A 14,982-nucleotide genomic window follows, 5' to 3' on the forward strand; every position below is an offset into this window, starting at 1 on the left:
GATTTTAATTTAAAAAGTTATTCGTCAAAGTAAAAAATATAAGAAGCATCTGAAAATCCTCAAATCCAGCTATCCATTTTTGCTGCTCCACAGCTAAACATGAGTAAAACATTAAGAGAGCAAGATCTTCTGGAGTTTCACCAGCTCCTAAAAAAAGCACAGCAGGTGGTACCACCTGCGCCAATCTAACGCTAGCCAAAACAATCTCCCCTACCCAGTACTCCTCCGAAAAAAATGCACCGATCATATTATAAAGGAGGCAGCCTATGCCACTGCACACAGACAGCTCTTCCTGCGCGCAGCAACTGTGACCGATCTCTCATTACCCTAGCCCCTTAAAATAAATTAGCAGAGGGGCAAGCGCAGAAGCTGGCCCCAGTGTGCCAGACGCACACAGCTGTATGGCCGCCGCTGCTGGTGCCTCTGCCAAAGCAGCACATTCCAGGTGCTTTATGTGGGGTGGAGGCGCAAGTGGCCTCAGTCGTCAAGTGCATCACATAGCTGAACAAGTTCCTCGCTCGCTAGGCCGTTTTCCCCACACGTCTTACGCTATTGGTTTTCTCCAGCTAAACTGAAAGGCGAGAAAACTCGAAACTCCCTCCTAAATTAGGAAAATCTGTTTTCAAACTTGCCACATTTTCAATAGAAAAAGAAGCAGTAACAGGCTCCTTTCTCATTTCCTAAGTATATGTTTTTTCAGACTAAAGACTTCTACCCTGCCTTTGCCAGAGCTTGTCAATCCAACATCTTTTGCACTTACTTTAATACAATATGAGATGCAATTATCTTCATAGTGTTTACAGCATCGATGCCTAGGGCCATGTTTGCACCTGCAAAAAGCACAATGAAACACATATTAACTTGTAGCTGTTTTCAGTGTAATCAACAGGAGACTTCATAAATTTTTCTTGCCTAAAAATGCATAAAATGCTATTTTCCCACTATTTATTTTTCACATTACATATTGAAGGGCACTGTGAACTTTTATGTTGCCATAAAAGCGCAATAAAAACAAACAATACTTTAGTTGTACTGCAGGAGTGTCTGCACACTTATTTTGATCCAACCTCTTTTTCTTGCGGTTTTGCACCTATACATACAAAATTAAACAACAAACTTTCTGCTGTGGCCAACAGGGAAATACCATGTCACATAACTCCAGCGGGACTACTCTTCTCAGTCCGTCTCCACTCCATGGTTCTGGAAGCGTATTTGAGCAAGCATCCATTACCTGTGTCCTTATACCATTCACACCACTTTAAGGTTTACTGGAAGGCAAGGCAGAAAATACAAATGCATAGAGATTCCCAGCGAACCTTCTCTCAATTATAATCATTTCACTTCTGGGCTAATACTCCTACCGTATAGATTTTTCTGTGGCTCTCAGTTGGGACTGAGAATTTGACCTTCAGCATATAGAAGAGATTGGTTTGCGCTGGTGGGATGTGTGGATTGTACAGTTGTTAGCCCCGCATTATGCAGAATTAAAAGGAAGTAATGACATACCAGGTCTGAACATAATATTTTGCTGTAGCCAAGTATTTAAGGTTTAATATAAAATAAATTACACAATTTACATACTGTGCCAAATATCTTAGAAGTTTTGAATCTTGTAGTATAAAGTCTAATAGCCATAAATCATCCGTGAGGTCAGTTTATGTAGCAAAAATTGTAATGAGAATGTGATCAGGTTACAGGCATTTAGACTCAATTATACTGAAAAGAACCATATGGAGGAAAAACCTGTGAGAGCGTGAGGCCTGAAAATCGGAAGTTTTCTGAATGTCTGAGTAGGGAGTTTCAAAATCTTAAAGGATGAATACTCTTCTCCACCCTTAGTCTCTTAGCTCCTTTAGGGTATTTAATGAATAGAGGGCTTATTAACTAACTCTAATGAACTGAATAATGCGTATTTAAGACAAACAAGGTATAAAGAACTCAGCTAAAGGAAACCGCATATAGTTGCAGCGGTCTTCTTCTGTTTGTAGGTCTTTTGCTGTCAAATTCCATCTTTCTCTGAAAAGCCAGTGCTAATTTCGCTCATATTTTTCGCTTTAAAAACACAGCACATCAGTGGAAGCAGCCATGCGATGCAGACCATTTCATGTTTGTTCAGTATCTGAGCAAGTAATATAAGCCACTACTTCGAGAACACAATGCACTTGAATGACTGACTTCTTTCCTGCATGTGAGTAGGTAAAGATCTGGTCATAAAACTGTTCCTGAAGAGGTCAATGGAAGTGAAGATTCACAGATGTGACATGATCAGACCCTTTTACTATTTGTTATCCCATCTTACCATATAATGAATGCTTCCTCATGGTACCCAACATGCTTGAAGCAGACAAATCAAGCATAGCAGATGTACATCATCTGAGCACATTAGACTGAATAGCTGTATGATGTCCCTTCTTTAAGATCATGCTAAAAGACAGTAAATTGGATTTGGCAGAAAGAGTGGAAACCTACCTTACCTAACTTTATATGACCTGAGTTAGTCACATTGGGCTCCTATAGTTAGTGCAGAGAAGTGGGGCACTATTAAGAAGCAAAAAATAATCATCTTACCAATTCAGGAGCTTACTGCAGAATAGCTATTCACTTCAAGAGTTTGTTTCTCTTCATGGATAATAAGGGGAGCCTACCGCAGATTCAAATACAGCAGTCTAGCGCAAATATATCTACACTGTAGATAATCAGTTAACTGGGTCAGATCCTATCAAAGGTCACTCTTGCTACAAAATAACCATGGACAGACAACGGAGGCTTGCAATGCCCCTTCTCAAAACCTTCGTCTTCAGGCAAAAAGTCAAGACTAGGTTTGCAGTTAGAATTAATGCGTTTTAGTTGACTGACTAGCTTCTCTAGTTAGAAAATTAGGGAAGCTTTCAAAAGCACAAGTGCCTCTTCATATTTAGCTAATCTTTGCTACTACACAGGGTATTACTCTGCTACAAATAACGTCCTATGTGCTCAGATATCATGCATACAGAAAAAATTCCACTGTGGAGGCAAAAAAAAAGATTAAGGTTCTTCAAACCCTATCCAATAAAGAGGAAGCAACTAAAGGCTGATCTACAATTGCAGTGTCAAAACAGAGATAGATGTTACTCCGGAACAGCTTCACTTACAATGGGACTAGAACCCAAGTCCTCACCACGTCAGACTCTCCAACTGCTCTTTTCCTCCAGCCATCTTGTCAAAGGCAGGACTGAACCACTAGCTTATACTCAGACACCTATGTATAGGAAATGATTTCTGGATCTGAACTTCAGGTTCTACAGAGTGTCTACCTCAGGGCTGCAGTTTGACATCTAAATCTAGAATATTAGACTTTTCTTAGTGGATCCTATTAGCTGCCCTGGCATCATCTAAACTGTGAAACAGGCACCTAAATTTCCCATTAAGGCAGGCATTCAACAAACCATTTACGCACTCATATTCTACCTTTAAGAACAATTTAATTGCCTAAGTTCAGGAGAACAATTAAGGAAAAGTCTATTTAACCTTTTAAAGATGCTCTGAATGCTCAACTCTTTCACGCAGAAAGTTATCTATATTCTAGGCCACACTCATTTGTATTTCAGTCATCAATGAGCTAATGAGTTGGCATCTGACCTTCTCTGGAGACACCAAGTTGGGTACTCAAGCCATCAAAAAGTTTTTTGGATCACAGCAGCATAAATGCTCATTTAAGCATACTCGTGATTTAGAGCATGCCCCCAACCAGAATTTTGATGCCTAGATTATTTGTTGTACCTTTCATCCAGTGATTCTCTTAGCTAAAACACATAAATGATCCCAAAACAGAAATGTGTCCTAGCACATAAGAAGAGGTATTAGGTTCTGACTGCCAGTTTCACAAGGAGGTCCACTTGATCTGGGCAAGTATCTGGGCTTGTGCAAAACAGACTCCCTCTTTACTCTGGAAGTTCCTATTGCCTGGGGGCTATTACCTATTACCTATTACCTATTACCTATTGCCTATTACCGTGGGGTGCAGGGCAGCTGCTACAGATTCTGTTCTTGGGCAGTTCTCCCTTATTTAGTACAGAGGTGTAAGTGCCTGCAAAGATGATGTAATGGTAACATAGGGTGACCGAAGCAAGGAGTGTTGCTGTGCAGTTTTCCTGCCTTAATACCACTGCTAGTGCCAGCGGAACCACCAGGCTGTGAGCCAGTTTTGCTGAAAACTGCAGAAGAATCAAACATCACTTTACCACTCAAAACTGATTGAACTTGCATCCTCTTGTTAGAGGACTGTGCAGTGCAAGTCATACTGCAGCCCTGCTACGACATACAGGTCTTAAACTTAGCTTTCGTTAGAGTTCATAATTTGTTATTGCCACCTATCCAGAAAAAAAAAAAAAGCAAATCTCTTAAATGCAAAGTGAAAGTGTCGCAAAACACTGTCACATACAGTGTAACAAACCATGAAAATGAGCTAAGTAAAAATGATTAATTAGGCTTTGTTTTTTCCTTGTTTTCCTTTGACTCACACTTTGTCCATGAGTTTTTTTGTTAGAGCCAGTATGTTCATTGGCTGTGATATTTTTTCACAATGCTCTATCTTTCTATCTATTCTTGAAAATGCTGCTTCTGGTGAAAATGAATGAGTGGGGATTTCTTCTTTCCCTACGATGAACCTGAAAGAAAAAACACCACAGAACATAACATCAGTTATATAAGTAACTCAAAAAGTACATAAAGATCAATACAAGTCTGCAAAGTCTTTAAGGCAAGCCTGAAGTTGCCCACAGCTCTGCAAAAGAAAATGCATCCTAAACAGCTGTCAGATCTTGTGGCTCTTCAAAAAGATCAATCCACCAACATATATTTAAACTTCAGATACGGCCAAAATTGCTGCCAGTATTTTTTTTCAACCAGGAAAAGAATGGTATTGGGGAAGTCCATCTCAAACAAAGGAAGAATACTGAATAAAAAAAAGCACATATCTCAAGTTACTTGCAGCAAAAGGGGTCACCTAAAGTTTGATAATCAATGTCATATTTTTATCTGTCTTGTAAAACCTTCAGAATGCCTTTTTTCCCCACCAACAGCATCAAGTTTGTTTTGCTTGGCTTCATCTTCAACCTTCTTTCCTCACCGGTTGATATTGTCTATGCACCAGTTTACCTTAACTAGTCTGTACGTCAAAGACAAAGAAGGTCACTATGGCAAGGTGTCCTGTTTCCTAACACTTTGCACTACAATCCAAGTTACACTGTACTGTGGTACTCTTGCTGATGGCTGGTGCAAACATAAATTTTTTGTCATTCAGCATTTGACAGAATCTCCCAGTAAACTGGTGGCTTCAGAAAGCACTGCTTATGCATGTTGTCATATGAGTGCTTCATGTCCAAGTTTCTAAACTGTGGACTGGCTTATTTAACTATCGGCACCTTTTATCAAATTCCACAGCTGCTTCATGGCTGCAACCTCTCTAAGACTTTCCACTCAGCAACAGCAACGCTGTTTTGCTTGACTTCAGCTTCAGCCCTTCTCTTCACCTGTGAGCTGACACTGTCCATGCACTGGACTATCTTAGTGATAGACAGGTGGGAGAATATGGTAAGGGAAAGACGAGAATAATGTGGGAAGATACACTACTGACACAAGACACTAAGCCAGGTGAACTCTGTGTTACTACACAAATGAGTGAGTGACACCAGAGAGTTCCACCACAAAGTAAATTCGAGGCTAGCCTGGATTACAGCAAGGCACACAAGGTTTAGTGGCACAGGGGATCTCGAATGAATACGGTCAAACTCCATGCCTGATTTTGGTGCTGGTCACAGAACTACTGCTGTTTTCATTCAACATTCTGCAAATATAGTAAATAAATTCCAGGTCAAAACACAGCAGCCATTTGCTCCCAGAAGAATACTGGGAATCAGGAACCCCAATTTTAGCAAATGGAAAGATTAATGTTCCTTCAAAAACATTTAACTGTATGTCTGCATTTCCTTTCTGTAATGGTCTCAAATATGAAGATCCTTTTCTTGCCAGCATATTATGCCTTCTTTAAAATATGCAGTATATCCCAAAAGTTGGAAAGGTTTTACAACAGCATGGCTTTTTCTTAAGAAAACTCTGTTTTCATGTCACACAACTTCCACTGTGCACAATTCCTCAAAATCATCACTTTGGGCTAAGTACTCAGAAAAACTATTTTCTTTACTTACTTTAGTGCAGAGTATGTAAATCCTTTCAAGCCATCTTTGCACCTGAAACATAAAAACAACAATCTTTTCTGTAATGGACTGCTTGCAATGTAAAGTGTTACACATTAAATATTATGTCGAAGGGCTCTGGAAAAACAGCAGTTTCTCATTACTGGAAAAAAGCAAGTCTGTAACAAGTCCGCAGCAATCCCCAACCTTCGAGTTGCCACCACAGCCTTGGAACATCTTAGGAACAAAAGGTACATACAGCATAGCAATGCCAGTGTTTCTCTCTTTTATCAAAGGCAAAGCGGAGAAATTTTGAAAGAGTGGTGACAGAATCATTGGGGTGGCAATGCAAAATTCCATGTGACAAAGAATTGCTACTTTATGGAAAAGAAGTCATGATGGGTTTTCTGAAACATAGGTGTTACTGCAAGGAGAGAAAGGAAGACTGGACCTAGATTTAAGAAAACACCCTATGTAGAGAACTGCAGGGAACAGTTACTCTGATTTTGAGAAAACCCATTCTACGTTATACCGTGCTCATCCCTGCAGGACCTCACTTCAAGAAAATTCTCAAGCTGAAAGTCACAGTTGTTCAATCATGTAGCAGTCATTCTGATTCTGAGCTTGATTATATTTTCCCCTTCCTATATACTATAGGGTTCCTCACATGAGTAACAACCACAGTAAAGAGTCTTTATTTGGCTGTGAAAGCTTTGGACTATTGACATTTTTTCTGCACAGGACACGATGAATGGGAGTGAAGCTTGCAGCTGCCGCAGATCCTTCCTGGAAGACTTCTCAGAGCACCAGTGGCATGTTGATAGGAAAGCAAAGAACAGACACTTTTCTTTTCCCCCCGCCCCTTTTTCTCTTTATAGGATTGCAAGGGGAACAGATCATGGCAAAAACTGCATTCCTCACACAATACATAAAGCACAAAATGGTAATTATCACCGTCATTGTTTCAAGAACATTGCACAACAGTCGCAAAAGCATCAGAAACAGGAGCGACCAAACTGAATCCTTTCCATCCTGCCTACAAAGACCAAGACGTCCCTGGAGAGCCCGTGCCTGCGCCCTCCCGAGAGCGCAGGGTATCGTCTCCCAAATGGCACCGCATGTGGCCAGCGCACGCTACCGAGGGCTCTACGTGTAAGAACAGCAGGAAGAATATAATGAGAGAGTGGCTTGTTTCCAGCTCAGGATTACTGATCACAGCGGCGCGGTATGAGGCTTCAGTGCTCTGGCTCTACCACGCAGACAGACTATCACTCAAACTGTTATCGGTGCGCTAACAAGGAGGCAGCGAGTCCCTGGGTTGTCCTCCCTTTCCACCTGAACGAGCCTCAGCGCGAGAAGCCAGAACGCACTCACGGCTTCGAGGTACCTTCTGCTGCCGGAAGAAACCCATCAAAATCAACCACATCTTGCTTTCTCCCAGCAGGTGAATGCCCCGTGTGCTCCTGGTAAAATGCCACAATATTAAATAAGGCCTTCAGCATGTATGTTTAAAAGGATTTATTTTTGCCACCACTTGCACAGTTCCAATTTAGTATCAGCCATAGTTATATGCAGCAATAGGAAATTCATCCTAAAACGAAAGTAAAATTACTGCACCTAAAACACCGATCATATTGTATGTACGATCCACAGGAGTTCAGTGTCACTTGCACAAATAAAATTGTTTGTTCTATCTTTAATTATTCCAGAACTTTGTAACCAAGGATCCATAAATACTTTATTTTCTAATGCTTCTTTACCCATGGAATACCGAAGCTGAAAATTACTGTACCACTTTTGCAGAAAGATGGACTTCAACTCCACATGAAATTAGCTTTACCAAAATCATAGAAGTCACTGGCAAAACTAGAAACAGAACCCAAATGCACAGGGCTTATATACACCCACCTCTACCCCCAGCACCTCAGTCCAGCACCATGATTCACTTTTTAAACCTATAATTGAATGCAAGTTAAACGCCCCTCTGAGTTCAGGGTGTTCTACACATCATTTCTGCAAGCCGTCAACTCAAGAATAGGTCCTCAGTTTCCACTTCTCTTTTTCACGGACCAGTAAATTAAAACCATACACCAAGAGAAGCATAAACTCACATGTGTTTCTAGAATAATATTGAAATAGAAGAGTAATTACAGTATAAGCATGATTATGTTTTTGCCTTAATCACTCCAAGGCAATTGCAGTTTTAGCTGTAAGTGTTCGAACAATTATTCCATTATTATACCACCAGATGTCCCTAATCAACTATTACTCAAAGGCTGACCCGCTGTGACAGAATTCACGACTGACAATGTCATACAACTCAAAAGTTCTCCTCAAAGACATCGTCGATCAGATCATTTCTTCACTAATACTGAAAACCACAAGACATCCAAGTTACTACAAGATAAAATAATATTCCAAGCATCTATTCATTCCTCCAAGAAACATGAGAAAGACTTCTAATATCTGTTCTAATTACATATTTGAAGTCATTTCCATGCAGTAAGTACTTGGTGTATGAAGACTTTATCAGTTATTCAGAGGCAGATCTACAAGTCCCTCTGCAAAACGCACCAAGGCTAAATATGTGATTCAATATAGAAGTAACACTAAAGACACAGTTCCAACTTTTTCATATTAACTTCCTAATTTTTAGTTATAACACAGTAAAATAGTGCTATTTAAATTCTTAAATATAACTTAAATTCGCGTTGCTGGCTTTCCAAAATTTCTGTTGTAAAGTCATTATGCAAACTAGGAAGTACATGAAAATACTGCACAAAAGAAGTCTCTGCAGTGACTCCAGGCACACTTCTCTTTTATTGGAAGGGGGGGGACAAAAGAATACGCCTAGGTAGCGGGGGGACGTCACGTAGCCAGCGATTGGCTTCAAGGGAGACTGCTGACGAAGGAAAGGTATAACGCTAGCCACATATGGTATGTTTCATGAACACCTGGCCGCTAATAACTGAACTAAGACTAATGATTTGCCTCATACAGGCCACTACTAATTGGTAATAATAGCTTTTACTTGATGCTTCATTGCTCAAGTAGTGAAAAGCCTGTACTCCACTGCTGACCCCCATGAGCCACGCAAGCTGCAAACCATGCACGTGCCAAACGGGTCAGATTCCCCCGAGAAGGGTAAAGCGCAGTAACACGTTATAGTGTTTAAGCTTTTTCAAATGATATTCAGACTGGAAAACCTGAGATGCTGGCTCAGTCGTGCGCCGTTACAAGCACTCGGTGCGCTTCACCTTTCCTACCAGTCTCACCGCCCTGAGCGTCCCGGGGACAGAAGCTCGAGCTCCAGGAAGGCACCGCTTTTTTGCCTAGTGAGCAGTAATTTAGAGAGCACATAATCTGCTTACAGCTGCCCGGCAGAGAATTTTCCCATCGCAGGGGAATTTGCACCTGGTACGGAGCCAGCAGAGGCAGCGACCAGGCCAGCTGTCCCCATCCAGCACGGGGTACCTGACAGCACAGCGGAAACCCTCGGCCGCCCTCCAGCTCCTAGCTGGATAAGGCCCCAGTTGGAAGGAGAAGAGCAGCAGAGAGCAAGGAGCCCCAGCAATAACTTGGGGTCCTCCAAATTCCCCTGCCGAGGCAATTCTGGCGTACAAGCAAACGGGCAATTTTAATCATGCGTGTTTGGAACGTAAATAGAACCTAAGGCCACACACAGATTTATCTTTTTTTCATAAAGAAAACAGCAAAAGTGGAATACAGCCAAAGCTTGATACTAATATACTTCCAACAAGGCATGAACTTGCTATAATTATTTGTGTTTGTGTGTGTACAGAGGTGCTGTACATGAGCTTATGCTGCTCTCCCTCTATCACATGGGAAAGAGAAGTTCCCACACTGAACTGCAAGGCTGAATGCCAGCAATTCTGTTTTGGGGGGTTTTATTAGTGTGCCTTGTCATAAGCCCTTCTAAAGATTTTCTCCGTGACCAATTGATGGACTTTGCACAAGCGGTCTTTTGAGGAAGCAAGCTGGTTTTCACCTCCAGAATTCATAAGGAGAAAGCAGCTCACAGCAACAGCACATGCCATGCTTAACAGCATTCCCATATTATTTATGTTATCCTTCGGGGTAAGAGTAAATTAGAAGCTCCTCTACAGAGCTCTCATTATGGCCATGTGGGAAGGAAAAGCCCTGCGAGCGCAGGCCGCGTCTGCCTATTCCCGCAGCACATCCTGCCCATTCGGACAGGGAGGAGGGGAGCAGGCTTCCGAGCTAAGGTGCCGTGCCTGATTGCCGAGATAATACGCCACCGTGTCTGAACACGCCAGCTACAACCCTCGCTGTCAGATCCCACGCTGTCAGGAACTAGGAGTTATCTGCTCGTCTCTGCGAGCTGCGGAGGATAATCCACTTTCTGTGTCAGGTTGCTGAAGGAGACTCCTGCCTTTGCTCTCCTATCCCTCATTCCCCGTTGTTAATGCTCAACAGCAACAAAGTCGTCATTTTTCTGAGCTGCTTTCTGTAGCCATTCCTCTTTTCCTTCTCTCATTTATATCTCCTCTTTACTCTTCTACCCTTTCATCTCTCCAAATCTAACCTCTATTTTTTTTTGCACTGACTTTTTTTTTCCCCATTTGTCATCTAAATGAAGACAAGAGCTCATTTCTCTCTCTCTTTTTTTCTTATAAATCCCTTTCAGTACCTTCTCCACTCCTCCTCTCATGGTCTGATACTTTTCACCTTACTGATCAAATGGATTGTGATTATGAGACTGAAAGGGCAGATTAAGCACCAGTAAAAAACAGGATTATAAAGAAAGTCAAGAATCCGCGACACAGGCACAATCACTACGAATGAGAGAAACGGAAGAATTATTAATTCAAGCTTAGCTCTAGATTTTTTGAGACTAACTTGCTGATGCGGTGACTCTGAAATAAAATCACATTTTGAAAATATTACTTTTTTAAAAGGCTCTGGGACTGAAACAACCAATCGCAAAGCTTTTTTAAAATGAAATACTTGAGCTCTCTGGGTAACGAAAGAGCTAACCCAGTCAAATGTGATAAGACAACGTAAACCAAAATCAAACATCTCTTACAAATGGGTACTTCTGGCATTTTTCACATGTTACTTTTTAAGCAGAAAACATGATTTCTAAAAACTATGATTGAACACTTCACTAAATCTATTTTTACTCTTCATTACTTTGTTGTAATGAACTTTCCAACTATCTGAACAATAATCAGACCCTTCTCAGGGACCTGAGAAGGACATTATCACTGTGCCAACAACAATACCAAATCCACCAACTTAATAGGACAAGGCTGCACAAAGGCATTTTGGCTCTCATTTAACCACATCTATGGGAAGCTGGATCCTAATAATTTTAATAAATTTGGTTATATGTGACTCTTTTGAGCTCAAGAGCTACTCTCAACTTTTATATCAGCTTAAAAAAAGAACACTCTGCTCAGATATTTTCCTAGCAGAGATAAAGAAGCTCAAATCTGAACTTGCAGCACCAACTTTGGAAGCAGGGAGGCATTTAGATGTGATTCTTTGGACCAAAACCCCTACTTGCAGTTGAGTAGCATCTAAACACAAAGGAGCTTCCTTTCTAGATCTACAACTGCACATGGCACAGGAGGTCAAAGTATAGGAAATTTGCCATTAAATTGCCAAGTTACTTTAACACAGAAGATTCAATCACATTTTCCTTCTTTTTTCTTTGATGATTTTTGCCATTTCATGGATACGTCTCCATTTGCACCTTATTAAATACATTAAAACTTGCATATCTCACAAAGATACCTTGCCCCTGAAAGAACAGACATATTTCAGACAAGTGTGCTCCCTTGGCCACATGCACAAACCTTTTTGTCAATCCAGATAGACTGTAACATATCTCTTAGAGACACCGAACAGTCGTCATATCAAGACATCTGGAAATGCTGCAAGAAAAAATAATCTGCCCCATTCACCAGCTGCTGTTAACATTAACATTTTCCCCCTCATACCAAATCTAAGCCCTTCCTGCCTTCATGCTCCTTCTCCACATCCTATCTTTTCCCAAGGCTGTGATTAGCCTCTCCGACCATTGTCTTCAAGGCGTTTTCACTGTCAGAGCGCTCTGAATACGCAGTCCCTGCAGAGGCACACTGCGGCTGACAAGCCTCCTTCAGAGGCACTGCTGGGATCGCTTCAGCAAAATAAAAAAAAAAACTGTGCAAAATGGTTAATACAGCCTGGCTGCATTATGCAGATTCCCTGAGCTGGCTCTCCTGCGCGTCCTGAGAAATACATGCGGGGGCTGCGTGTGGGCTTCCCAGATTATGCCGGAGCAGGAGTGATCACCTGCTCTCCTCTCTCCCGCCACTTTGCCAGGAATGAGGTGGAAAACCTGGCGGGACTCATTTGCTTCTTGAGAGTGAGAAAGGGCAATCCAGGCAAAACTGCCAAGAGAGAACCGGTGACAGTGACAGGCACAGCAACTTTTCTAACCGCCCTTGGAGCTGGCTGCTTTAAAGCCGATCGGGATCATGAGGCACAACTTGTGATTTGGGCAGCGGAAATCCACAGAGGCAAATTTAAGATGAAGAGAGGATTTACAATCCTACCTCCTCCTCTGTTGAATTAAACTTTTTCTGGATCAAACATTTATTCTCTTTCCGTCTTTACTCATAGGTCTTACCCATCCAGCCCGGGAGTAGGAGAAAAGGAGTAATTATTTAAGGTGACATTAACAAAAATATCTAATCTTGTATCTATGGACAACACGTAACTTGCAGAAGACATGTTACAAATTAAATTTAAAAATAAATTAAGTCAGAAAAGGTGTAGCTGAAACTCTTCTAAAAATTGTACTTCAAACTATTAAATGTGCAATGCAGCTGGGATCAAAACGCAATGAAAAGTCTCAGTGCCTGTGTTTCCAAACCAAACTGACAGTTTAATTTTCTGTATTTAAACAGAAAGTGAAAGAAAGTACCCAATGACATTTCCTTTAACTGTGCTCAATTTATAAAATGAACTTTTTAAAAGGTTACTTTTGTAAGTAGTACATGCATGGAAAGTAAAGCAATATTAAAAAAAAACAGATGACCAAAGAAAGAGAAAGTCAAGACAACATTCGGGGTGAAGGGGGAAAAAGTAGCAAGCAGAGCACACGCTCTTTTCTTCTAGACCTATACTGAATGCAGCATTTATAATATTTGGAAAAAAAGAGTGAATGAAGCTGGCAAACAGTACCATCAACAGCCAACTACAGTACCGTTACGCTTTTGCATAAAGCCAAGGAATGACATTTTTTAGAAAAATTCTGCAGTTCTGGCAAGAATGTGACATTGCAGTCGTAAAGGAAGCCGTTTACGTTAAAGTTAAATTACGATACCGGATTCAGAGCTGTGAACCAAAGCTGCTACTAATCAACACTTCATGTCTGATTGCTAATCAAGTTGTGTGTGCTACTGCCAAATCGGAAATCAGGTTTCTAGCGACGCTAATTACCCTGCCGCTTACAACTCTCCCATTCTACGGATTTCGTGAGGGGGATTACTACCTCCCGAAATGTGCATTTTTAAATAAATAAGGCTTCTCTCAGATTAAAAGAGCTTCCAAAACAAAACAAAAATTATTATTTTAGCTGTACGAAAGCCGCCTCTTTCGTTGTACAACAGCAATTAGGGCACCATGGTCTCAGCAGCTGGCAGATGCAGGGCGCAATTTTCTAAAGCAACCTAGGACTCAGGTGGCCACCCTCCATCTTCCAAATCCTTTCAGCAAGTCCCTGTCTCGCACGGCTAATAGAAGAAGCCGAGATTAATGATGGGACACGAACGAACGAGAAAGCTAGGGATTTATGTGGTTAGTTCAATTTGTTTGTTGCATTTTGGAAAGTGATGTCCTTTTTCCACTACCCAATTTTAACCTTTGTCTAAGAAAGTTTTACAAAACATTGGTAACTCCATGCTGTAACGAAACCCAAAAAGTCTCTCCAAAACAGGCAGAGAACAAAAACAGGAAACAAACAAAAAACCTGAAGGCAGGAAGATGAGACATCAAATGGCCTCTAGGGGCCAAAAGACACCGGAAAACGTATCTTCACGCATGCAGAGAAACACATTGTCTATCTCAGTTTTTGCAATGGCACTGATTCTGTGTTTTATTGTTGTTAAGAAAAACAATGATTTTACACTCATAGAGGGTTTGGCTTACAAATAGTTCAAATAGTTAGTTTAAATAATGGTGACATTTGCAGCAACTCTATGTTACCCCAAGAGCTTTGCTAACTTCACCTACTGCCAAGTCCTACTCTGGCTCCTTCTATTGCCTCTCTGCAATTGGAAAGAAAAAAAAATCTGTGAACATACTTCATGCTATTTACAGGTCATTCAAAATTGCAGTTAGCTAAGCCTACCACAGAGATTAATTCTAGCATCCAAATGAAACGGATACAACATTTGCTTTCCCCAAATGGGCCTCTAATTGGATTTGAGGGAAATATTTGGCTGTTTGCTTTGTTTCAATCCAGAAAAATGTGATTACAAGGAGACTATCCATTTATATTTTTAGTCTTCTATGGCCCATTACCCCGCTCGTTTATAACACAGTGTGGTGCAGAAATCACCAAGACGATTGCAGATAAACCAGATATCGAGCCATAAGCATTAGGGCAATGCCATTTGGGTGCTACAGTCAAGTTAAATGGCCACATTGCAAGGTTTGTTGGGACGTAAGCTTTTTATTTTTGCATATATAGTATTTCCTTGTCATCACTGCATCATGCAGATTTACCTGCTTACCTGGCATTAACACACAGATCTCTAGCATAGCGTTATGT

General features: G+C 41.1%; 1 protein-coding gene across 3 annotated transcripts in view; it reads right to left on the reverse strand.

Annotated features, from left to right (window-relative positions):
* The window catches only part of TMEM135 (transmembrane protein 135), a 184,837-nt gene that overhangs the window by 15,202 nt on the left and 154,653 nt on the right, over positions 1-14,982 (reverse strand). For all 3 annotated transcript variants that reach the window (XM_064505155.1, XM_064505154.1, XM_064505156.1), the window contains 3 exons: positions 6,186-6,227; positions 4,500-4,646; positions 761-830 (listed from right to left, as the gene is read on the reverse strand). In XM_064505155.1, coding sequence (XP_064361225.1) covers positions 761-830; positions 4,500-4,646; positions 6,186-6,227 — 259 coding nt within the window. The remainder of the gene's footprint in view (positions 1-760; positions 831-4,499; positions 4,647-6,185; positions 6,228-14,982) is intronic.

The sequence above is a fragment of the Dromaius novaehollandiae genome, chromosome 1 (genome assembly GCF_036370855.1).
Source record: "Dromaius novaehollandiae isolate bDroNov1 chromosome 1, bDroNov1.hap1, whole genome shotgun sequence".
Classification (NCBI taxonomy): domain Eukaryota; kingdom Metazoa; phylum Chordata; class Aves; order Casuariiformes; family Dromaiidae; genus Dromaius; species Dromaius novaehollandiae.